This window comes from Budorcas taxicolor, chromosome 15, assembly GCF_023091745.1.
Source record: "Budorcas taxicolor isolate Tak-1 chromosome 15, Takin1.1, whole genome shotgun sequence".
Classification (NCBI taxonomy): domain Eukaryota; kingdom Metazoa; phylum Chordata; class Mammalia; order Artiodactyla; family Bovidae; genus Budorcas; species Budorcas taxicolor.
In genome coordinates, this window is record NC_068924.1 from 81843083 (window position 1) to 81869831 (window position 26749).

Consider the following 26749-nt stretch of genomic DNA (forward strand, 5'->3'; position numbering starts at 1 on the left):
TGTGACCCCGTGGACGGTAGCCTGCCAGGCATCCATGGAATTCTCCAGACAAGACTACTGGAGTGGGTTGTCTTTCCCTTCTGCAGGGGATCTTCCCGACCCAGGGACTGAACCCATGTTTCCTGCATTTCAGGCGGATTCTTTACCACCTGAGCCACCATGGGTGAGGAATAACAACATAGGGTCTTGCTATTGCTACATCGGCATCCTGCCTGCTTCCAAAGTTAGAGCCTCCTTCTTTCAGATGGAATCCCTTCCCTCAGGCCAATCTCCTCCAATGTGAGATAAAGTGGGCATTCAACATTACTTTCCTATATTCCCCAGACTGATTTCATTTTTCCATGTCAACTCAGATTGGCTTTTATGAAAGGAACAGTCAACTTGTCATCAAATTGCGTCCTTTATTGAAGAGGTCGGGAAAAGGAGCACCGGAAAAGACTTCATTAGGATGCATTTTCCATGAGGTCTCTTGAAAGAAAAAGTCATGGAGTTCTTCACTAATTCACAATTAATCTTTTCTTGACTGGAGTCACACTGGTTCTTTGGAAATTATGAAGGCACAGAGGATTCAGACAGTGTGTAACCTGGGGTGATTAGAGGGATAGCAGATTCTTCATTATTATACTGTAATATAATAACATTATCCTTAGCCACTGAGTCAAAACAAGATAAAACAATAGCAATAACAGACACGTAAGCCTGTGGGACCAGTGGAAAGCATACGAAGAGAACAGCATCTGCCCTGTCCTGGGGCCAAAGACACACTGGACCCAAGGCCCACCAGAAACTGGTGGCTTCAGTGGATTACAAACCACCATGTTAAACTGAACTGTGACTCTTTGCAAAACGACTTTCACCTTCAGCTGGACATTTATGGGTCTCAAGATTCCTCCTGGATCCTCTACTTCATGTTCTGGGTCAGAGTGAGAAATATCCTTCTGGAGTGGACAGCTGTCTGGCTCAGATTACAGGGTTTGGGGGGAGTCCCTGCGGCTGCAAGAAGGCATTCTGACACTAACAGTGTTGTTCCCGCCCCAGTGAGACTTCGGTTGGTCTTTTTGCATTTTAAGGTGGTAGCAGAATATGTTACATTAACACAGACACAAAAAACTGAAAATAATGAACATTTGGAACAGTTTTATATTCAAGTGAAGTACAGATCAGCATTTAAAGCTAAGCTCAACAGTTACTGAGTTTGGGAATTAGAAATGAAGCGTAAGCAGTTTACGTAACTAATCTACTACTTTGTATCTGCTAATTTTAGCTTTTGAAAAGCATTGAGTGTGAGCCTAACATATGAAACATTGATGAAATTCCTAAATACCGTTCAAGTTTATCCTCTTTAATTCTCTACCGTTCAAATTTAGGAGTCGTCATTTGGCTCTAATGTGGCCTCTGCTGAAGCAATCATCTAAGTGTCCTTGTCTCTAGGCTTGTTCTTCAATTCCATCTCTATTCTTCAGGTGAGTGACTTCTTCAAAATCTCGCTCCTACACCTTTATCTAAATTCATCATGGTAATTCCATCCCCTTTGCCATTATTCAGTTCAGAAAGGGGCTGGACTAAGGCAACTGGGCCAGTGTAAGGTAAAGAAAGTCTTCCCTCTGGCTTCTGAGAAAGAGAAACCATTTTCTTCTGCTGGATGTGAACCAGGAAGTATGCATCTTACAACTTTAAAATTAAGATGAAGTAGCAGAGGAAGGCAGGAAGAACTTGGGTCACCGATACCATCACCGAGCAGCTGAACCCGTGGATCCAGAAGTCCCTTATTTGGGAACTTGCTGTTATAAGACATGTTTTCTGATTAATTAAGCATTTTGAGTTGGGAGATATGTAATTTGCTGCAGAAAATATTCTCATGGAAATAATGATACAACCATAAAGCTTGATAAAGAAACACTGCTGTGTAAAACCCTTCCGTAGCATGCTGTTACTTACAAACTAAATCCCAAACTCTTGTAAGCTGGTTTAGCTGTGTTAGAACTTGGTCTCAATTTGCTTCTCTGCCTTCATTTTCCAGTTATCTCTGCTACACACTTATCCTATGCGTGTGTGTGCACTCAGTGGTGTCTGACTCTTTGTGCCCTCATGGGCTGTAGCCCGCCAGGCTCCTCTGTCCATGGGGTTCTCCAGGCAAGAACGCCAGAGTGGGCTTCCACGCCCTCCTCCAGGGCATCCTCCTGACCCAGGGATCGAAGCTGCCTCTCTTGTGCCTCTTGCATTACAGGTGGGTTCTTCACCATTGAGCCACCCTGGAAGCCCACAGCATCCCATAGGAATCCCACAGGTATCTGTTCTTCTGGATCCAGGCAGAGTGTTAGATTGCCTTATTAGTGTGCAGTTTTTTTGGAGGGATTAATGACTGATTTTTATTTTGAAAGAATTTAGAGGGAAGGAGATAAGATTATCAGCCATTACAATCTATTAATATTTCCTTCTATCAATCTTTAGTGACTGTTTCTTTTATTCTATCAACACCATTTACTATTAATAGATTGATTTTTTCAGTCTAAGAAATTGTGCTAAAATATATGTAATATTTAACATCTTAATCAATTTAAAAATTGATTTGTTTTGAAAATGGTTTTAAATATGTAGATTTTATTGTGCAACCATCACCACTATTTCTCTCCATAGTCTTTTTCACTTTGTGAAACTGAAACTCTATCCCATTAAGCAGTAACATCACACGGCCTGTTCTCCAGTCTCAGCAACTATCCTTTCACTTTCTGCCTTAGAATTTCCATTATTCTAAGTATCTCATATAAGTGGAATGATACAATATTTGTGTTTTTGTGATTGGCTTATTTCACTTAGTGTAACATCGCCAAAGTTTATTCAAGTTGTAGCATATGCCAGAATTCCCTTCCCTTCTAAGTCTGAGTAATAGTCCATTGTATGGACATGCCACGTTTGGCTTATGCGTTTATCTGTCAATGGAAACGTGGATTGCTATGTTTCGGCTATTGTAAATAATGCTGCTATTGAACATGAGTATACAGACATCTCTTTGAGACCCTGCTTTCAATTTTTTGGGGGTATATATCCAGAAGTGGAATTGCTATTTCATATGATAATTCTATGTTTATTTTTTGAGTACTCACCATATTGTTTTCCATAAAGTTTGTACTATTTCACATTCTCAATAACAGCATACAAGGGTTTCAATTTTTTTCACATCCTCACCAACAATTATTTTCTGCTTAAAAAATCTATTAGCCATTCTAATGGGTGTGAGATAGTATCTCTCTTTTTTTTTAAACTCTTATTTCTTTATTATTGTTTTTGTTGCACTGGTCTTCACTTCCTTAACTGCCTTCAACAAACAAAATTTTCAGTCTTTGCTGAGAAGCTGTGTGTATGCATGTGTGTGTGTGTGTGTGTGTGTGTGTGTGTGTGTGTGTGTGTGTGTGTTGGGGATAAGTCTTTAAAGCTCTGGGACACAGTTGGCAACTCTGCCTTAGCCATCACTCCTTGCTTGCAGACAGCCTCAGGCCAACCAGAGGTGGGAGACAAGGGCATTCTCAGGTTTTCCCTCGGCATGTACACAACCCTGCTTATGCACTTGGCCTTTATTATTTCCAAGTTATTGTCATAGTTTTAAAGTCCCTTATGGATACAGTGTGTGTGTGTGTCAGTTGCTCAGTCATGTCAGACTCTTTGTGATTCCATGGACAGTAGCCTGCCAGGCTCCTCTATTCAGTCCATGGAATTCTCCAGGTAAGAATACTGGAGTGAGCAGCCATTCCCTTCTCTAGGGCATCTTCCCAACCAAAGGATCAAACCTGGGTCTTCTGTACTGCAGGTAGATTCGTTACCATCTGAGCCACAAGGGAAACCATGGACATTGTACTCTACAGTTTTTTTGTTTTTTAAGTTATTTGATCAGCCTTTTGTATTCCCCAACTGTCATCCTTGATTTAGGCAGACATGATGCTAAGTACCACTGTCTGTCAAATACCCCATGGACGGATGATCCTGGTAGGCCACAGTCCATGGGGTCACAAAGAGTCAGACACGACTGAGCGACTTCACTTTCACTTTGATCAGCCTTTTGTATTCCCCAACTGTCATCCTTGATTTAGTCAGACATGATGCTAAGTGCCACCGTCTGTTCAAACACCCCAGGGAGAAAGCTGTTCACAGTGACTAAGCTTTGAGTGAGGTCAGATTAAGACAAGGCTTGCCAGTGGAGGTTTCTAGGGAGCTGCCAGACAAGTTAACAAACATTCTCCAGGAATAGGGCTCTTTTGGGAGAACTCCAATACCACCCCCTTTTTTGTAGTTGTTAGGCTGGTGTTTTTCACAAGTTCTGCGGTTGCCAGGTTGTTTAATTTAAAGGCTACTATGGAGATGGGGCAAGGAGGATGGGAATGTGACAAGTTAAAGCACCACAGACCTCACTGTTTTTGCCAAGATACAGCCATTTTTCTTGAATAAGTGCTTCTTGGATTATTGCAATTTTAAAACTAATTTCCAGATTTCTGAAAAAGTTGATTTTGACAACTTTTTGCCAATGTTCTCATGTATTTTATGGAAGAATGGGTTTTAGAGATCCTTATTCTTTTATTCCAGAAGTATTCTCTGAAGTGGCCTCTAAAATCTCCATTTTCTGAAGTCATTTGTGCTTCTGTGTGCTCAGTCATGTCTGACTCTTTGCAGCCCCATGGACTGTAGCCTGCCAGGCTCCTCTGTCTGTGGAATTTTCCAGGCAAAAATACTGAAGTGGGTCGCCATTTCCTTCTCCGGGGGATCTTCTCCGACCCAGGGATTGAATGAAACTGCACCTTCTGCATTGCAGACAGAGTCTTCACCTGCTGAGCCATCTGGGAAGGCATGTGAAGATCCCAGATTTCAGAAGCCAACATTTCATAACTAAATTTGAACCTCTGAGTCTGTAGCACTCAGTGTTCCCATATTTGGTATGCCCTGTGAAACCTCTGCAGTTTATGTTTGCTCTGAGTCTCCTGGGAGATGCCAGTTCTAAAAAGCATAATTCTCCCACAACTTTTCCCAAGACAAGTTGTTTCGGTTCCATTCTTCACAGGACCAAGCAACTGACATTTTAGCGTATTTTCTGCTGCCACTGACCTCAGCTCAGAAGCAACTCTTCCGTCCCTCGAGTCTAGCTGAGCTTTGGTCCCTCAGAGAGAGGCTTTGGCAGGAACTGTTTCATTCTGATCTGTCAGCCGGAAACAAAGCTACTTACTTTCTGTTTTGGGTTCTGGATGACGCAATGCTCGCACAATCCAGGACAGGATGATGCTTACGACGATCAGCTCTGTGACACTGCTGAAGAGTAAATACTGTAAAAGCATACCGCCAGCTAACTGAATTAAAAAGAAGAGAAGCAGCCCTCCTGTTAATTAGTCATTTAAAAACTATAGGAACAACGTTCAGAAAATAGGGTAAAAATCATTCATCCCAACAGTCTCACATACCTATGATGATTTGGGGGGTATTTTTCATAAAAATAAAATGTTTCAAATTTTACCTAGTGCTTATATATGTGTCGCACATTATGCTAAGCACTCTCATTTAAGAACAACCCTACAAGTAGGGAGCTTTGATTTCCATTTTACACGTGAAAAGCAGTCTGAGCAGTGGAGAGACGGCCTGTGGGACCATGCGCTACCCTGGCGCCCACCCTCTTCTTGCAGTCTCTCCTTTAACGAGGGTGACTAGTGACCTGTGTTTTAGGCTTTCCCCGGCGCATGCGTAGTCGGCATGTTCTGTTTTCTTCTAACTCATGTATCATGAGCCCTGTGTCACGTGTTTCGTGACCTGTGTTTTAGGCTTTCCCCGGTGCATGTGTAGTTTGCATGTTCTGTTTTCTTCTAACTCATGTATCATGAGTGTTGTGGCACGTGTTTACGTGACCTGTGTTTTAGGCTTTCCCCCAGCACGTGTGTAGTAGGCATGTTCTGTTTTCTTCTAACTCATGTATCATGAGCACTGTGGCACGTGTTTACGTGACCTGTGTTTTAGGCTTTCCCCGGTGCATGTGTAGTTTGCATGTTCTGTTTTCTTCTAACTCATGTATCATGAGCACTGTGGCACGTGTTTACGTGACCTGTGTTTTAGGCTTTCCCCCGGCACGTGTGTAGTAGGCATGTTCTGTGTTCTAACTCATGTACCATGAGCACTGTGGCACATGTCAGGTGGAATTGTTCCCCCTCTGCTTCCACATTTCTACCGCGCTCCCAAGTAGGAGTTTTCTCTTTGTGAGAAATAGATAAAGAATGGCTTCTGGTGCTTTTTCATGCTCTTCACTTACCATTCCCCATGTCAAAAGCAGGGATTTATCAAATTGTTGATTTTTGAGAGGAGGAAGCCAGCTCCTTCCAGAACGATCTGTGCTTGCAGCTACGAGTTCTTCTTCTCAATATCTGGAAGTTGTCAGGGCCACTCTAGGGAGACTGGTGGTCTGAACATAACTAGCAGGATGAGTTTAATTCATTAGGAGAGGTATCAGTACATTAGCAGGTTAATTTTGGCCAAAGATTTAAAACTTTTTTTCCAACTACGGTGGTGATGGTGGTATTGGTATTGTTCAGTCACTAAGTCGTGTCCGACTCTTTGCAACCCTGTGGACTGCAGTACACCAGGCTCCCGTTTCCTCCACGATCTCCCAGAGTGTGCTCAAATTCATGTCCCTGGAGTCAATGATGCCACCTAACTATCTCATCCTCTGCCATCCCCTTCTCCTCATGCCTTTAATCTTTCCCAGCATCAGGGTCTTTTCTAAGGAGTCAGTTCTTCACATCAGGTGGCCAAAGTATTCGAGTTTCAGCTTCAGCATCAGTCCTTCCAGTGAATATTCAGGACTGATTTCCTTTAGGATGGACTGGTTTGATCTTGCGCTCCAAGGGACTCTCAAGAGTCTTCTCCATACCTCAGTTCGAAAGCATCAATTCTTCCGCACTCAACTATGGTAATCAACAATAAAGCTGATAGTTTCAACTATATCTGCTTGATTCTGTCTTTGCTCCTTTGGTTCAGAACATGAGAGGAGGAGAGTGGATGGCTGCTTATTGGGCTCCCATGCTGGCTTCTTAGGGCTACTGTGATGAAGTATCACAATTCAGTGGCTTAACACAACTGAAACGTATTTTCTCACAGGCCTGGAAGGTAAAAGTCAAAAGGAATGTATTGGTCTGACACTGTTCCTTCCAAAGCCCCCTCGGGGGGAGGATTCTTCCTTGCCTCTTCCAGCCCTGGTAGCCCCAGGTGTTCCTCTTTTTCTGAGATTTTTACTGTTTCCAAATACTAAAGGAAAACTGATTTTTAAAATATTCCCATGAAAAAAATTTGGAGGAAATACAGGTTTTTTTTTTTTTTTTCAATATTTCTCTGCCAAAGATGTTTGATAACTTTGGTTGTCTTTTCCATACCTTGCTCATTGCAAACATACACCATTCATCATAGTTTTTTTCAGTTATATCTAAAATTTTGATCCAGTTATTGTTAAATTTGGTACCTACCTGTGACCAAACATAGTCTTGCATTTTTGCAGCATAGGAGAAACACGCGATACATAATATAATTGAACCACATGCAGAAAAGCAGGCGCTAAAGATGCTCATGACAATGGTGGATGTCAGCTGTAACAGACACACGAGAGAGCTGATCAGGAGCAGCAGAAGCAGATTCTGATGAAGCAACCACTCTAGCCATCAGCTAGGGAACATTCCAGCTAAAATTTTAATCTGATTTTCTGGCATTTTACTGCACTTACTAGCAGGACTCTGAGTTAAATTTGTCTAGTAACCAATTAGGATAAAAATTTTTTTTCAGAAGATATATTTATTTATTCAACAAATAATTATACAGTGCCTACAACATACTAAATATTGTGTTAAGGATAAACTCAGACTTCAACTGAAGAATCTTATAATCAAATGGGGGAGGCAAAATGATACTTCATGTGATAAAAATTCAATAAATAATGAGCTTAAGTCTAGCATCTGCCAATGTCATCCTCCTTCAGTAATGCCACTTCAGTACTTAAAACCTTTCCATAGTCCCAGCATCCTTCCAGACAGCATGGAGGGCCTTACAGGAGCCGTGAAGAGAGGCTGTATCCCTTTTCAAAGATGCTGCATGCATTTTTGTATATGTGAGGACAGTTACATTTTAAAGAGGATTTTTTAAAAACTAATAATGGAAAGAAGGATGTGCTTTGATGCTGGTTAACAAAAAGAAAGGATCATAGTGGCAACATTAATTTTTGGTTGTCCAGTCGTCAACCCCCTTCCTACTTTAAGGGCTCTTCTCATTGTTCTAGTCTTTATGAGAGATGCTTATCAAACTTCTATGAAAGTCAGAGGGAGGTCCTTCCTGTCTTCAATCTATAGAGCCAGAGTCAGACCACAGGTAATGAAATGCTCCTCTTAAGGACTATAAACCTTGAGCAAGTAACTTAAAGATGAACAAAAGATTAGGATTCATTCCTAGAAGAGAGAGCTGTGATGTTATGCAGAGGCGGGCAGTGGGAACCTGGACTGCTAGATGCCTAGTGATGGTAACAGTGTGGCCAGATATGCCTCCCGAAAAGGAACACTCCTGTTGCACTGCTGTGCTTTCTTTTCTGGTTCTCTGGGGCTCCCTCAGATCCTGTCTATTTTCTAAGACTCGTCCTTCACCTCCTGTAGATGCTACAAGCCTGGCATCTTCTCAATGTTTCTCATTTTTCCTTGGATAGCCAGACTCAGTTCACAGTGGCAGACAAAGTTGAGAAAGTGTATTATGGGAAAGAGAGCAGTGTGTACGCCGCTTCAGAAACATGGGAAAGTGGCAGTTCCAGAAAGCTCCTGGCATTTGATGTGGCTGAAACGTGAAATGCTGAAGGGGAGTCGGGTTACATGTGGTCAGAGAAGTGGGCGAGGGATGGAATTTGAAGAAACTAGTTTCTGTGCTGAGGATTTTAGAATTTCATCTTTATGCACATATAGCGCTGCTGGGAGGATCAGCCAGAGGGCCTCTTCCTTAGTAGAGATCCAGGCTGCGGTATGCTCCAGAAAGTGCCCACTACTCCTGCCTCTGCACACTTACCCTGTATCCGCTTATGAGGGCCCTCATCCCATGAGTGGGGGCTGGGCAGATGAAGAGAGCCCCTTTCTCTAGGTTGGGGGAAAGAGAACAGTGATTCGTCTTTATGAACCAGGATCACCTAAAGAAAGATATGTATGTTCCAAAAAAGCCTAATGGAACATTTGAATTAAATACACAGCATCATTACTTTTGAGGGATCCTGTTTCTAGTGTGAAAGTCTGAGGAACATCAAGGAGCAACTCCCCACTGAAACTCGTAAATGTTACTAAAAATAAACCCAATCACTTAGAAATCTCTGGAAACAGTCCTCAGGGCATACAGCAAATGAAGAAACATTTATTCAAGAAAATCTACTAAAACTCAGTACAAACTGTGAGTCTGGTATATGAACCGAGGTCTGCACCCTCTTGTCTCTTCTCAGCAAGGCAAGACCACTCCAAATCTCTCCCCTCATCCCCTAGTCAGAGTTTCATCTAGTGCTACCTTCCCTGGAGGCACAGGTCATTTAATTAGCATGTCTAATCCTGTGCCCAGCCACCTGTTGCCCAGGCTACGTCCCAGTGCATGCAGCCTAGAGAAGGAGGGTCTCTTCATCTGCCGAGCCCCCCACTTATGGGATAGGGGAGTACCTTGGATGTGGTATCAGTGAGTCCTGGGCCCTGACCAACCCTGCCCTGGCTTATGGGGTCAGGGCTCCACATCATAAGAGGCAAACAGAGGAGACCTGGGCCGCTGCCACCTTCACCAAGCCCTCAGCTCTTAAAGTGGAGGAGTCACTCAGAGAGAAGCATTCCATTGCCCTTGACACCCAGCACATTCTAGCACCAGAGCCCTGGCTTAGAGAATTTGTCCAGAGGAGAAGGAAACTATAAAAAGAGGGCTTCCATCTCCCCAAGGGAGATGACTTCATTTGTAGCAGAGGATAAGACTCTGATGCTGGGAGGGATTGGGGGCAGGAGAAGGGGACGACAGAGGATGCGATGGCTGGATGGCATCACCGACTCGATGGACATGGGTTTGGATGGACTCTGGGAGTTGGTGATGGACAGGGAGGCCTGGTGTGCTGTGATTCATGGAGTCGCAAAGAGTCAGACACGACTGAGCGACTGAACTGAACTGAACTGAACTGATGGAGAAATCTAGGCCTAAGGGTATTCTCATAAATAGTTGGTGTTAAGGGAAACACTGACTGAAACCACCCACCCTGGCTAGACAAGGTAGTAGCCACTTTAAGGAGTTATTTTAACAACAGGAGGTCTTGGTAAGGAATGTGGAACTAACAAGCCAATACCAACTGGAAGAATTTGGGAAAAGTCAGAAGGAGAGAGGAGACCCCAGTCCACAAGTCCTATCAACCTCCCAGGATCCTCCTTGTTGGAACATCTTGGGTGAGCGATGTGTGCACCACAAGAAAGGACCCTGAGTCAGAATGATTGGCCAGAGACCATCTGGAAACCAACCCCGTTACCACGAAAGCTGAGACTGTGAGCCACGCGGCAGAGCAGCCTCCTGGGCTCCCTCACCCCCTGCTCTCCACCTGGGGGTCCCTCCCAGTAAAGCCTCTTGCTAACATCTGTCAGCATGTGTGTATTCTTGGGCAATTCATTTCTGAATGTTAGTCAAGAGTCCACTCTCAGGCCCTGGAAGGGGTCCCCCTTCCTGCAACAGAAGCTGTGGTGAAAGACAGTTTGAAGGAATTGATAAGATGCATAGGAGATCTAGGCTTTAACTGTAGGGAAGTTAATTCGCTAGAGAAATGGGGACAAACAGTTAGGAAGAGCCTTCCTGGGTTCAGAACAAATCTCTCCCTCAGGCTTTGCTCAGATGCCATCTTCTCAATGAGATGAATTTGGATCATCTTATTTAAGCACACCAGCTCTCCCTGATGCCAGGAAAGACTGAGGGAAGGAGAAGAGGGCATTAGAGGGTGAGATGGCTGGATGGCATCACCGATGCAATGGATATGAACTTGGGCAAACTTTGGGAGATGGTGAGGGGCTCCAGGGAGGCCTGGCATGCTGCAGTCCACAGAGTTGCAAAGAGTTGGACACAACTGAGCAACTGAACAAAAACAGCACTTAAGGCAGACAGACTCCCAAGGGCAGCCCTGCAGGTGTTGCCCCCACTCCCACCGTGGTTCTCACTTTCTCACATGTTACTGTTTCCCTATCTGTCACGTTCAATTTCTTTATCCTCCCATTACGGTATAAGTGCCGCAGGGGCAATAAATCTTTGTCTGTTTGTTCACCAAGGCATCCTACATACCAGAACTTGCCTCATGCTCAAGAAGTCTTTTTGAACTGAATTATTGGAATTTATAAAGAAAGCTGAGCACCAAAGAATTGATGCTTTCGAACTGTGGTGCTGGAGAAGACTCTTGAGAGTCCCTTGGACTGCAAGGGGATCCAACCAGTCCATCCTAAAGGAAATCAGTCCTGAGTGTTCACTGGAAGGACTGATGCTGAAGCTGAAACTCCAATACTTTGACCAGTTGATGTGAATAACTGACTCATTTGAAAAGACCCTGATGCTGGGCAAGACTGAAGGCAGGAGGAGAAGGGGACGACAGAGGATGAGATGGTTGGATGGCATCACTGACTCCATGGACATGAGTCTGAGTAAACTCCGGGAATTGGTGATGGACAGAGGGGTTTGGTGTGCTGCAGTCCATGGAGTCGCAAAGAGTTGGACACGACAGAGCAACTGAACTGAACTGACTGGAATTTAGAAACATTAATGGTACATGAGGTGCATCATAGCACCCAAGAATAATAGAACATTATGCTGCCACTTGAGTAAATTTTCCAAGGCATTTTCCTGACTTGATAAGTAATTATAATTGATTTCGTTCTGTAGAATTGAGCCACGCTGATTTGAAAACTTCCTGGACTAGCATCCTTGGGGCAGAGGAGTGTTTGTGTTTCTGTGACGAATGATATCACATGTTTCTAGAGAAGGAACTGGAACTACACTGGCTGAGACAAGAAGAAATGCTTACTTTTGCTACTTGAGGTTGGGGGAAGAATGACGAGGGGAGCCAGACTGTGGCTAGAACTTGGAAGTTACAGCCATCATCCTCTCCCACCATCCTTCTGGTAAAAAACAAAAACAAAAACACTTTTGGTGAGTTTTTGTGACAACCAGTCAAGTGAAGTGAAAGTCGCTCAGTCATGTCCGACTGTTTGTGACCCCCTGGACTAAAGTCCATGCCAGATCCTCCAGGCCAGAATACTGGAGTGGGTAGCCGTTCCCTTCTCCAGGGGATCTTCCAAACCCAGGGATCAAACCCAGGTCTCCCACATTGCAAATTTATTCACACCTGTTTCCTTGGATGTGAAGAAAAATGGAAACAGTCTGTGCAAATATGAAACTGAACTAGGATGATGTCAGTTGCCAGTTAAAAATGGGCAATTGCTGTCTGCCTCTGACAAGGATTAAATCACAAGCTGGTTTGACCCTTAACCTTCAACACCCACCTGAAAGAAGTTCAAGGTGGAGATCAGGAATGAGGCATTCTGTGCTCTGGGAAAAACTAGCCAAACAGGTCTTCAGATGCTTAGATATTTTCAGAAGATTTTATGAGTCCGATTCTTGTATCTCCTCATATCTAGAAAAATACTAAAATCCTTCATGGTGACATCTGCTCCTTGTGAGTAACAGTATCTTTCATGAAGCTAGCAGCAACCTTCATGAAGCTAGCAGTAACCTTCATGAAACTAGCCGCAACTTTCATGAAACTAGCCGCAAGCTTCTGCAAAAAATGCCTGACTGCACGTGCTCCCCCTTCACCAAAATCACATATACACTGACTCTCCCTCCTGCCTGTTTGGAGCAGTTTCTCAGAGCTGTCTGAAATGCTGTCTCCTGGGCTATACTCTTCACTTTGTCCCCAAATAAAGCTTCAGTTGGGGCTTTCCAGGTGGTTCTAGTGGTAAAGAACCCTCTTGCCAATGTAGGAAACATAAGAGATGCAGGTTCAGTCTCTGGGTTGAGATGATCCCCTGGGGGAAGCATGGCAACCCACTCTAGTCTTCCTGTCTGGGGAATCCCATGGACAGAGGAGCCCGGTGGGCTGTGGTCTATGGGGCCCCAGAGTCGGACACGACTGAGTGAGCACAAAGCTTTCAACTCTCGTGTTGCACTCCACTCCCCCCCACCCCCCCAGCAAACACAGTTTCAGGGATTTGCAAAATCACAAGGGCATTCATAGACTTTGAGGCCAACTCTACTTGCATCTTTGGGGCAAAAGTAACACCAGGTCACATCTGGGTCACATGTACATGCTGTGTGCAACTGTCCTTTATGCTTGCGTGCATGCTGTGCCAAGTCGCTCAGCTGTGTCTGACTCTTTGCAACCTTGTGGACTGTAGCCCTCCAGGCTTCTCTCTCCATGGGGTTCTCCAGGCCAGAAGACTGGGGTAGGTTGCCATGCCCTCCTCCAGGGGATCTTTCAGACCCAGGGATTGAATCCGCACCACCTGTGTCTCCTGCATTGGCAGGCAGGTTCTTTACTACTATTGCCACTGGGAAGCCTCATCTTTCATGCTTATTTACTCTTTAAACCCTCACAACCATCTTCTGAGGTAGGTAACTTTATGGGTCACTTTTTTTTTTTTTCAGATGAGGAGAGTGAAGCACAGTAATTTGCCCAAGTTCATGCAGCCAATTGGACAATCCATCTCCAGAGCTGTGATCCCAGTCACAGTGGGGGAGGCTCTACAGGGAAAAGTGACTATCCTTCGTTGGATAGACTTTAATGGTATCTGATTCATGTTCCAATGTTATTCTCTAGATCTGAGTTTGCTGAAGGCAACTCTCTTTTCAAACATCATGTTGTCTTATCCCCTTCCCACTGCTTTTGACTGTTAGGTTAGAGCTCTGTTTGGCTATATTTTCCCTTCTTGGCATCTCTGGTGGCTCAGTGGTCAAGAATCTGCCTGTCAGTTCAGGAGACGTAGGTTTGATCCCTGGATCAAGAAGATCCCCTGGAGAAGAAAAAGGCAACTCATTCCAGTATTCTTGACTGGGAAATCCCATGGACAGAGGAACCTGGAGGTTACAGTCCATGGGGTTGCAAAAACATCAGACACAACTTAGCAACTAAACAACAATGCCAACATACTCCACTAGATAGCTTGAATTGATTTTCCCATAAGAACCCTCTCATCTGACATCTTATAAAACTAACTCCTTGCACCCTCCTCAACACCCATACACCCTGCACACAAAGAGATGCACTGGAGGGCATCCTGATAACAAGTGTTTTTTTTTTTTTTTCCTATACAAACATTTGGAAAAGCAGTTTTTCCTCCTAGAAAAACTGACTGAAAAGCAATAATTTCTTCTCAGTGTGTTCCAGGCACAAGCCTGTCATCTTTGGCATTGCCCCAAATGCCCCACGTACCTTATATCGCGTGGGCTTCTTCTGCGCACTGACAGCCATGGACCCCGACAGGAGGAACTGGGGGCAGAAACACGGGTCTGTAAACACCCACTCCTGGTGACGGGCCCCCAAACACGTTCCCTAATGCCAGCGGCATTCCTGAGCTCTAACGTATCGCTGAGTTCTCTGAAGAAGGCGGTTTTAACTATGTATTTCAGTTCTGTAGTGACCACTAGTAGACTCTAAGAAATGGACTCACCCTTTCTACAGAGAAGAAACGACGTTTTAGTCTTTGGTCATTAATGAACCCTTTGTACTGGTGATGGGGCTTAGGGACCTCACAAAGACTATGAGGGCCGAGGAGGCTGTACTTCACTTGTTTTGATTGCCATTTATTTGAGAGAACATTGCCCCACACCCATCACGCTGTAGAGAAAAAGATTTCATCAACCGAAAATAGTTTCAGAAAGCATTTGATCTGAAGATTTAGAGGCTGACTTCCACATAGTCTGTCTTAAGGACTGTTTGTTGCTCTTGGCAATTAGGGCTTTTTTTTTTGAAATGTTTGTCTTATGCCTGATCTGCATCTGCTCACAGCAGCTACAAAAGATGCCTTATTTCAAGGGGGCTGGGGACCTTGCAGTCCGGGAAAGTGAGACCCTGTCATGAAAGCAGAAGCATTCTTAGCTTGATTAAAAAAAACCAAAAAACAAAAAAAACTCTGATACTTTTCCTGGGTCACTCTGTAAAATTTGCTTACACTTTCTAAATCTTGGTTTCCTCATTCATTAAATGGGAATTAGTAACATTCTCTCATGAGGTTGGTTTTTCCATCATATAAAACAGACCTGAAGTACTTTTTGAAACATGCCTGATATGCAGCAGATATGAAATTGAATAATTACTATCTGTGACTAATTTCTTCTGTAATCTTCCTTTCTACATCTTGGACTTGGGAATCCTTCTGGATGCCTTGTATTGGGCAATTCACTTTCACTGTATTCTGTCAGTGTAAAGCATTTCTCCTTATGACATATGGCCCTTTCCAGAAAGTTCTGGTGCTGATAAATGCCCTTCACTTGAGGACCAACCCTAAAGGAAAGTCTCTGAGGGAATATCTCTCATCTGGGGCACTGGTGACCAGACCCCCCAGGGTTAAAACTGCTGTAGTACCATGTTTCAAGGGGCTTTCTTGGAAGCGCTAATGGTAAAGAATCTGCCTGCCAATGCAGGAGGCACCAGTTCAGTTCAGTCACTCAGTTGTGTCCGACTCTTTGCAACCCCATGGACTGCGGCACATGAGGCTTCCCTGTCCAGCACCAACTCCTGGAGCTTACTCAAACTCGTGTCCATCGAGTCACTGATGCCATCCAACCATCTCATCCTCTGTCATCCCCTTCTCCTCCTGCCTCAATCTTGCCCAGCATCAGGGTCTTTTCCAATGAGTGAGTTCTTTGCATCAGGTGACCAAAGTATTGGAATTTCAGCTTCAGCATCAGTCCTTCCAATGAATATTCAGGACTGATTTCCTTTAGGATGGACTGGTTGGATTTCCTTGCAGTCCAAGGAACTCTCAAGAGTCTTCTCAACACCACAGTTCAAAAGCATCAATTCTTCCGTGCTCAGCTTTCTTTATATGCAACTCTCACATCCATACATGACCACTGGAAAAACCATAGCCTTGACTAGATGGACCTTTGTCGGAAAAGTAATGTCTCTGCTTTTTTATATGGTGTCTAGTTTGGTCATAGCTTTTCTTCCAAGGAGTGAGCATCTTTTAATTTCATGGCTGCAGTCACCATCTGCAGTGATTTTGGAGCCCCCCAAAAATAAAGTCTGACACTGTTTCCACGGTTTCCCCATCTATTTGCTGTGAAGTGATGGGACCAGATGCCATGATGTTTGTTTTTTGAATGTTGAGTTTTAAGCCATCTTTTTCATTCTTCTCTTTCACTTTCATCAAGAGGCTCTTTAGTTTCTCTTCTCTTCCTGCCATAAGGGTGGTGTCATCTGCATATCTGATGACATATCTCTTGCATATGGGAGGAGGCATAAAAGGCACATGTTTGATCCCTGGGTTGGGAAGATCCCCTTGAGAAGGAGAATGCAACCCACTCCAGTATTCTTGTCTGGAGAATCCTCATGGACAGAGGAAACCGGTGGGCTACAAGGGTTGCAGAGAGTTGGACATGACTGAAGAGACTTAGCATGCATGCAGCATGTTTCAGGGTCCTTTTCCCAAAGCACAGGGACCGTGTTACATTCAAATCTCCTCTCCCACAGCCTTGTTTTCGGTTGAGGAGTACAAAGGGAATTGGTCAGAGGCTAATAAAACCTTTTGCCCTCTAAGGAGAAATTTGGCCTTGGGTCAGCTTTGATGGAGAAAGAAATGGCAACCCGCTCCAGTATTCTTGCCTGGAGAATCCCATGGAGGGAGGAGCCTGGTAGGCTACAGTCCATGAGGTCACAAAGAGTCGGACACAACTGAGCGACTTCACTTTCTTTCACTTTCTTTCAGCTGTGATACACTAGGAATATTAGTTGTGTTACTACGCCACATCACTTATGAATAAAATCCTTGATTGATGAATTGTTTCTGGATTGGTTGTAGCTATGAGCCTAAATTGACTTGTGGGAGACCACAGCTTTGGGTTTCCCTGAATACAGTGCCTTGTAATTAATCGTGCATGTCTCTGGCAGGTACCTTGGCAACTATGCTTATGCAATTATTACAATATCCTTCCTTACTCAAAACATCCACTTTAGAAACCTGTTTTAATTTCTTCACCCCATGTTTCTTCTTTTCTATTTCCTTGTGTAGTCTCTCTAAAAATCTCCAAAAATCATTAAGCTCAGGCCTTTGGATTTCCACTCTGCCAAAGAAGGGCATCATAGTTTTCCAAACAGCCACTCTCTTTATTACTCTTCAAACGCACCCTTCAATATCATTTATACATGCACATGCCATTCTCTTAAAGGATTTATCAAACATAAAACAAACATAAAAATGCTTTCCCTAAGTATGCACTCCCCACCCCAGCCCAAAGCCTACCCTCCACTTTGTTAAGGCTGTTTCCACAGTAAAATTTGCTGTTTAGAGTCAGATACTGGGTCCTTAGTCCATTGTTTGACCTCATGAGTAATTCACTTGATACATTAGAAAAAAGATCAAAGAAAAAATACCATGGTTTACTCACAAATGGTGATGACCATACTATGTACCCTAGTGTAAGTAATACAGGGATATGGCCAGTACTTTTTATATCCTCTTCGCCAAGAAACAAGGAAGCACAGAGAAAACCCAGTGCATAGTGAAACATGGTAAGAATTATTTGCACAGCCTGTGAGAAGAGAGAGTCATCATCATTACTCAAGTCAGGTCTATCACAGATGCATACAATCTGAGTGACTGAAAGGTCGTGGAAATGTCCACCTTACGCTGGTATTTCTGAAGCAGTGATGAAAGACCTAACATGTCAAGGAGGATAAAGGGGCCACACTGGGGTCATTTAATGAAACTGGGAGTATTTGTCTTTGTTTTATAATAATCTTTGGAGGTAATTAACTTAAATCTAGTTGGTTCTAGCTAAGTGAAAAGCAGAGACCTATTTGTTTGGTCCAGGCAGACACACAACAGGAAGGAGACGTCTGGCTCTGGGGATGGCTCAGGCTGTCTTGACACTGGTCTCCTTTCTGCAGTTGCTTATCTGAGGCCACCTCTAATGCATACTTGGTCCTTTTGGACTTGGCTCCTTTCTTTTGTCCTCTCTTGTCTGGGACTTGGACTTGGGTTTCCCTTTGCTCTTCACCATTCCCATACCCTGTGCTGACTTTTGTAACTACAGGCTGGACCAGAGCCCTAGGCTTTGTTAAAAAAAACAAGCAAACCATGAGAAGGGATGCTCTCCAATGACTCCTGGTTTTCTGTAACTCTCATGTGAAGTGTGCTCATGTGCTGGGACTTGTTTGCCAGCTTGTGCGGAGCCTCGCTCACACATGCGCCCAGAGCATCCTTGTCAGGCAGCGAAGGAGGCAGATGGGGAAGGTCAGTCTTCTGTTCTAGCCAGGCCTTCAACTGATTGGATGCGGCCCACCCACACATGGAGGGCAATCTGCCTTACTCAATGTCCACTGATTTAATTGTTAATCTCATCCAAAAGACATCCTCACAGACATACCCAAAACAATGAGGGCAAATATCTGGGTACCCTGTGGCCCAGGTAAGCTGACACATTCAAGTAACTGTCACAGAAAATCAAGTGGTGATAGTACTCCTCTCCCTTAAAGATTACCTTGACCTTGAGATAACACATAATCACGCATTTATTGGTGACTTGTGCCTCTATCTCCCACACGAAGGATGGCAGTTCAGGTTGGGATCAGGTGGAGTTGCCCACTGATGACTCACTCTTCAATTTTAGTTTCTTTCTGGATTATAAATCCACTGACACTTTGATTTCAGTGAAGGACCCATGAGAGTTTAATAGAAGAAACTAAATAGAAGATCCTAACCCTAACCTCTCTTGAGGTGATGGATCGTACTGGTAGGTCAGGGGGCAGCCACGACAGGTTTATAGCTTCTCCACATTGTGATTAATGCCTTCCTGGCCAGATCAGGAGATAAGGGACAAGCAATCCAGACCCAAAACACCGTGGTAACGCAGGATGGGTGTAGGGAAAACACATCTCCCCCCTTACCCTGCCCTATGTGAGACTTTGCTGCATTAAGGTACATTTCCATTCTGGAGGTGGGCTAAGTAGCTACCAACCAGCTGAGGGTGGTCACTGACTTGATATGGTGGAAGTTTTCCTGGCACAAGCTTCACTCTTGCTACCTTCAATCAAAATGTACTTCAAGCCCCCACAAATATTGGTGGATAATAGAAAAGGTTATAACCTTTTGTTAACATTAAAAAAAAAAAAACCCTAAAGCATTCTAAGGTTGAGGACAGGTGAGAGGGAGGACACAATGCAGAATATGACCCACCTGACCGGATGATATGGGGAGCATAGTGAGATCACAGTGTTATCAAGCAACCACAGGCCCCAGAGCCCCGTTGTCTAGAGGCCCTTCTGGTTTGGAGCCCACTGCTGGATCACCTCATCCATGATCTATAATCTTGTTTCAAATTGCTTACAAACAAACGCAGGAAATGGACCTTCTCAGGGCTGATGAGGTTTATAAGCAATCTCAGAGTATATTTTCTAGAACCCTGGGTAGGTTGTGATGACGTTGAACTATTCAAAAATGGATTGTGGATCCATAATTTGTGCCCAATTAGCTGTAGCCTGATTGGCACCACTGCACAACACTGTCATCAACTTTCCTTCCTTAGGGAAGTTCACTGTAGATATGGTCAAAGATTGCTTTTTCTATTAGGCAGATACAACGCATCATTTATTAACCCAAGTAGCACATAGTCCTTACCCCTAATGCTCTGGCCTCCATTCTTAAAGGATATCTTCTTGCCATTTTAATTAAGATATGGTCTAGAAATTATAGAGAATAAATTGACTCCTTTTCTGTAGAGAAATACAGAGAAAAATAATACTGATTATTTCTGAGATAAGGCACTTAATATTGCAGCCTGTGGTTTTCTACTACTTTCCATGAGGGAGGCTTCTGTGATCAACCTACTTATGTTACTCTTTGCTATGTGGCTAATAACTTCCTGTCAAACCCCGAGAGCTATGGCTCAGATTTTATGCTTTCATCATGGTCTCTAAATGAGACTGAGTAAATGCCTTTTGAGGTAGGTACCTCCACCCCTATTCTTACCTTTTCTGAGAAGTGCTCACTACCCTAAATGCCCAGGGTTATCCAGGTTTGAGCTCCTGGTTGCCATCTTTGGTCTTCACTCAAATATCTCTCAATCGAGCTATAGCTGACTGGACAAGGTGTGACCACGTGAATTTAACTGAGTAGGTCATAATTTCCTTCCCAGAAAACTATACAGGCATGCCTTGGAGATACTGCAGATTATTTATAGACCTCTGTGATAAAGCAAATCGCATGAATTTCTGGACTTCCAATGTAAAGTGATGTTTATGCTATATTGCAGTCTATTGTGTGCAACAGCATTGCCTAAAAAATGTGCACACTTTAGTTGAAGAGTAGATGAGATACAGATGGCCAAGAAGCATATGAAAAGAAGCTCAGCATCACTAATTATTAGAGAGACACATGTCAAAACTACAATGAGATATCACCTCACACCAGTCAGAATGGCCATCAAAAAGTCTACAAACAATAAATGCTGGAGAGGGTGTGGGGAAAAGGGAAACTTCCTACACTGTTGGTGAGAATGTGTACAGCCAATATGAAGAACAGTAGGGAGGTTCCTTAAGAAACTAAAAATAGAGCTACCATATGATTCTGGAATTCCACTCCTGGGCATAGGTCCAGAGAAAAACATGGTTTGATGGGATACATGCACCCTAGTGTTCACTGCAGATCTGTTTACGATAGCCAAGACAGGGAAGTAGCCTAAATATCCATCGGAAGAGGAACGGATAAGGAAGTGGTACATATATACAGTGGAATAGTACTCAGCCACTAAAAACCTGAAATGGTGCCATTTGCAGCATGTGGAAGACCTAGGGATCATCAGAGCAAGCACAGTAAGTCAGGCAAAGACAAATTTCATAGGATATTGCTTATATGTGGAACCTAAAAAAAATGATACAAGGGAATTTATTTACAAAACAGACTCACAGAGTTATAGAACAAACTCATGGCTACCAGGAGTTAAGAGTCGGAGGAGAGATAGGTTGGGAGTTTGGGACTGATAGGTACACACTGTTATATCTATTCAACAAAGATATGGTTATATTTTGTTGTTATAGCTAATAAAATAAGACAATCAACAAAGACCTGCTGTACCGCACAGGGAACTCTGCTAAATATTCTGTAATAACCTAAACAGGAAGATAATTTGAAAATAATAGATGCATGTATATATACATAACTAAAGCTAAAGGCAAAGGAGAAAAGGAAAGATATACCCATCTGAATGCAGAATTCTAACGAATAGCAAGGAGAGATAAGAAAGCCTTCCTTAATGATCAATACAAAGAAATAGAGGAAAACAATAGAATGGAAAAGACTAGGGATCTCAAGAAAATTAGAGATACCAAGGGAACATTTCATGCAAAGATGGGTACATTAAAGGACAGAAATGATATGGACCTAACAGAAGCAGAAGATATTAAGAAGAGGTGGCAAGAATACACAAAAACACTATACACAAAAAGATTTTCATGACCTGGATCACATGATGGTGTGATCACTCACCTAGAGCAAGACATCCTGGATTACAAAGTCAAGTGGGCCTTAGGAAGCATCAGACAAACAAAGCTAGTGGAGGTGATGGAATTCCAGCTGAACTATTTCAAATCCTAAAAGATGATGCTGTGAAAGTGCTGCACTCAATATGCCAGCTAATTTGGAAAGCTCAGCAGTGGCCACAGAACCGGAAAAGGTCAGCTTTCATTCCAATCCCATAGAAAGGCAATGCCAAAGCATGTTCAAACTACTGCACATATGCACTCATCTTAGAAAGCTGAGCACCGAAAAATTGATGCTTTTGAACTGTGGTGTTGGAGAAGACTCTTGAGAGTCCCTTGGACTGCAAGGAGATCCAACCAGTCCATCCTAAAGGGAATCAGCCCTGAATATTCATTGGAAGGACTGATGCTGAATCTGAAGCTCCAATACTTTGGTCTCCTGATGTGAAGAACTGACTCATTTAAAAAGACCCTGATGCTGGGAAAGATTGAGGGCAGGAGGAGAAGGGGATCACAGAGGATGAGATGGTTGGATGGCATCACCAACTCAATGGACATGAGTTTGAGTAAGCTCCGGGAGTTGGTGATGGACAGGGAAGCCTGGTGTGCTGCAGTCCACGGGGTCTCAAAGAGTCAGACATGACTGAGTGACTGAACTGAACTACAGGCTATCAAAGTAATGCTCAAAATTATCCAAGCCAGGCTTCAACTGTACATGAACTGTGAGCTTCCAGATGTTCAAGCTGGATTTAGAAAAGGCAGAGGGACCAGATCAAATTGCCAACGTCTGCTGGATCACGGAAAAAGCAAGAGAGTTCCAGAAAAACATCTACTTCTGTTTTATTGACTATGCCAAAGCCTTTGGCTGTGTGGATGACAACAAACTGTGGAAAATTCTTCAAGAGATGGGAATACCAGACCATTTTACCTGCCGCCTGAGAAATCTGTATGCAGGTCAAGAAGTAACAGTTAGAACCAGACACGAAACAATGGAGTGTTTCCAAATTGGGAAAGGAGTACCTCAAGGATGTATATTGTCACCCTGCTTATTTAAATTATATGCAGAGTACATCATGTGAAATCCTGGGTTGGATGACTTACAAGGGGAATCAAGATTGCCAGGAGAAATATCAATAACCTCAGATGTGCAGATGACATCATCCTTAAGGAAATGGCAACCCACTCCAGTACTGTTGCCTGGAAAATCCCATGGATGGAGGAGCGTGGTAGGCTAAAGTCCATGGGGTCGTAAAGAGATGGACATGACTGAGCGACTTCACTTTTTTCACTTATGACAGAAAGAGAAGAGGAACTAAACAGCCTCTTGATGAAAGTGAAAGAGGAGAGTTTAAAAGCTGGGTTAAAGCCCAGCCTTCAAAAAACTTAAGATCATGGCATCCGGTCCCAACACTTCATGGCAAATAGATGGGGAAACAATGGAAACAGTGACAGACTTTATGTTCTTGGGCTCCAAAATCACTGAAGATGGTGACGGCAGGCATGAAATAAAAAGACGCTTGCTCCTTGCAAGCAGTTCAGTTCAGTCACTCAGTCATATCCAAATCTTTGAGACCCTGTAGACTGCAGCACACCAGGCTTCCTGTCCATCACTAACTCCTGGAGTTTACTCAAACTCATCCATCGAATTAGTGATGCCATCCAACCTTCTCACCGTCTGTCATCCCCTTCTCCTCCTGCCTTCAATCTTGATATGTATAACTGAATCACTTTGCATATATCTGGATTTAGGACAACACTGGTAATCAAGTCTACTCCAATACAAAATAAAATTTAAAAAAAATCAAAATAAAAGTGTTAAAATGAAAAAGCACTTTATAGCCAAGAATGCTATATATCATCTATGACTTCAATAAGTCATAATCATTTTGCAGTAGTAACATCAAGGATTATTTTGATCACTATAATAAATACAGCACAATAAAATGGTTTGAAATAGTGTGAGAATTAACTAAAATGTGACACAGAGGCATGAAGTGAGCAACTACGGTTGGGAAAATGGCAACAGCAGACTCGTTCTGTGCAAGGTTGCCGGAAACCTTCAATCTGCATTTTTAAAAAATGCAGTACTCAGAGGCAGAATAAAGTGAAGTGCATTGAGCTCAACCCTAAGACTATATAGTCCCGGTCTGGGCTTGTCTTGTGCCCCATGCGGTGGATGCCCAGAGTCTAGGCCAGTGTACCGCCAGGTAAGTCCCACCCTAGTATGTTTAAAGATACTGGCTGTTAAAATTGCTGTTACCCTCAGAAATATAAAGAGAAAGGGAAGCTAGAATTTACTGAGTGCTTGCTCTGCTAAGTACTTTTCTAAATTCTATACAAATATTAGTTCATACAGACTACTCAATAAGATAGATACCCTGAAATGGTTAAAAATTCTAGGACGATACAACCTACCAAGACTGAATCATGAAGAAATAGAAAAGCTTAACAGATTAGTGATGAGCAAGGATATTGAATGAGAAATAAAAAATCTAACAAGAAAATGAAAACCCAAGACCACACAGCCTCACTCGTGAGTCTACCAAACATTGAAAGAATACCAATTCTTTGTAAACTCTTCAAAAAAAATTTAAGAGGAGAGAACACTTCCAAATTCATTCTATGAGGCCAGTATTACTCTGTTGCCAGAGCCAGACAAGGACACTGCAAGAAAGAAAATTACAACAAGTATTAGCAAACAAAATTCAACAGCACACTAAAAGAATCACACACCATGATAAAGTGGGACTTATCCCTAGGATGCAAGGGCAGGATAACATATACATCTCATTAATAAAGTGAAAGACAAAAAACGCCTGAAGGGATGTAAGAGCAAAGCATCTGGCAAATGTTCACGGTTGTTTAGTGATGATGGAGCTGCTAGTTGCTCAGTGTGTCTGACTCTTTGCGATCCCATGGACTGTAGCCTGCCAGGCTCCTCTGTCCTTGGGATTCTCCAGACAAGGATACTGGAGTGGGTTGACATTTCCTTCTCCAGGGGATCTTCTCAACCCAGGGATCGAACCCTGGCCTCCTGCATTACAGGCAGATTCTTTACCATCTGAGCCACCAGGAAGGAATGTATCTCAATGTAATGGAGACCATATATGACAAATACAGAGCAAACATCGTATTAGTGAAAAGCTGAACACTTTTGCTTAAGATCAAGCATAAGATATGGGTGCCATCTGTTGTCAATTCTATTTAACATAATATTATAAGTTCTAATCAGAGGAATTAGGCAAGAAAAATAAAAAATATGTCCAAATAGGAAGAAAGGCGTGAAACAGTTCCTGTTGGTAAATAATATGATCTTACATATAGAAAACCCTAAAGAAACTGTTTGAACTGACAAATGAATTCAATAAAGTTGTAGGATTCAAAATTTATACAAAAATCAGCTGTGTTTCTGTATACTAACAGAAACTATCTGAAAAAGAAACAAAACCATCCCATTTACAGTAGCACCAAAAAATACTTCAGCATTAATTTAATCAAGAAGGTGAAAGATTTTACATTGAAAATTACAAGACAGTGATGAAGGAAATTGAAGAAGTCACAAAAGATATCCTGTGTTCATTAAACAGAAGAATTAATATTATTATAATTCCATAATACTCAAAGCCATCTATAGATTCAGTCCAATTCCTATAAAAATTCCAGTATTTTTCACAGAAATAAAAAAATTCCTAAAATTTATATGAGACAACAAAAGTCTCTGAACAGTTAAAACAATATTAAGCAAGAAAAGCAAAGCTGGAGGCATCACACTTCCTTGTATCAAACTATATCACAAAGCTATAGTAATTAAAATATTATGGTATTGGCATAAAAACAGATATATAGATTGATGGGACAGAATAGAGAGCCTAGAAATAAACCCACATGCTTATGGTCAACAAGATTCAACAAAGACACCAGGAACGTTCAATGGGGGAAGGACAGTCTCTTCAATAAATGCTTTGGGGAAGCTGGATATTCCTATAAAAGGATTAAATTGAAACTTTATCTTACACCATATGCAAAAGTCAAAGATAAATCAAAGATTTAAATATAAGACCTGAAATCACAGAACTCCTGGAAGAAAATGTAGTGGGTATGTTCCTGCCCTTTACCTGTCTTCCCTCCAAGTCAAGTCAGCCAACCAAGTAAAACACGGAGAAGCCAAAAGTCAAATCTATTGCTCTGCTGAGGAGTAGGGGCAGAGGTAGAAATGGGAGACCAAGCTAAGAGATCAGTAGCTGAGTTGACGTGGGATTATTTTTTTACTTGGATTATTGCTAACATCTCCAGTTTGGTCTTCCTTCCTCCAATGTCTCATTAATCCTGTTTTTGCCCCTTTAAGTCCATCTCAATCCAGCAGCAGTCTTTCGAATCTGATCAGATCATTCGAAAGGCCTTCAAAATAGCATCCTAACATACATCAGCCTTTCTTGATGTGCCCTCTAGTTCCCTTTGCAGCTTAATTTCTCAAACCATACTCCCGACATTTCTGATTAGAAATATTCTAATCATTAGGTAAGAGATAGTCCACCAGCAGTCCTCTTTTTTGGTATGTTTGTGCCATACTCATCTTTTAACTGTCGATGTTGAGCCTGTGCATAGCACATTTTTGGAGCTCAGTGAGTGTTCCTGTAGCTTGGAAACAACTGGCTTTCATTTCATGATATTTGAGATGGTAAGTCTTAGTGTTTGAGCTCATGCCATTCACAAAATTAACACCAAAGAAAAAAAAAACATTATCAGAGTGTTTGCTGTGTGATAGGTGTGCCGAAAACGTAGCCGTGGTTGTCTTTTTACTGCCACTGTCCTAAGGAGCAAGCTGAAGTTCCAGATAACTTTTCATCAGATGTGAATGATATGCTGGGAATGGAGTGACTTAAGTCTAAGTGCTGCGAAGATACAAAAATTCCTTTTGGGGACCCTGGAGACACACCTTAAGGTGATAAGATAGCTGAAAACCAGACTTAAGAGGCTATCCTATGGAGATTTGAAGTGTTAGGATGAAAAGAGAAAGCAAACGGT

General features: G+C 42.8%; 1 protein-coding gene across 1 annotated transcript; it reads right to left on the minus strand.

The window, feature by feature from the left end:
- Positions 1 to 549: 549 nt before the first annotated feature.
- On the minus strand, positions 550 to 19910 carry LOC128059799 (B-lymphocyte antigen CD20-like). The gene is made up of 6 exons (XM_052652084.1): positions 19866 to 19910; positions 17635 to 17778; positions 14459 to 14515; positions 7485 to 7604; positions 5210 to 5330; positions 550 to 584 (listed from the first exon to the last, which is right to left on the minus strand). Exons 1-6 carry the CDS (start codon positions 19908 to 19910, stop codon positions 550 to 552), a joined length of 522 nt encoding a protein of 173 aa, XP_052508044.1.
- Positions 19911 to 26749: the final 6839 nt, after the last annotated feature.

Bases quoted from the DNA above. Each gene is read 5' to 3' on its own strand.
- LOC128059799 (XM_052652084.1), bottom strand. From the start codon at position 19,910: ATGGCAAGAAGATATCCTTTAAGAATGGAGGCCAGAGCATTAGGG. The intron at 5,331-7,484 runs GTAGGTACCAAA...TTTTTAATTCAG, and splicing joins AAGACTATGTTTGGTCACAG to TTAGCTGGCGGTATGCTTTT. The intron at 585-5,209 runs GTAAGTAGCTTT...TAATCACCCCAG, and splicing joins TCCAGAACCCAAAACAGAAA to GTTACACACTGTCTGAATCC.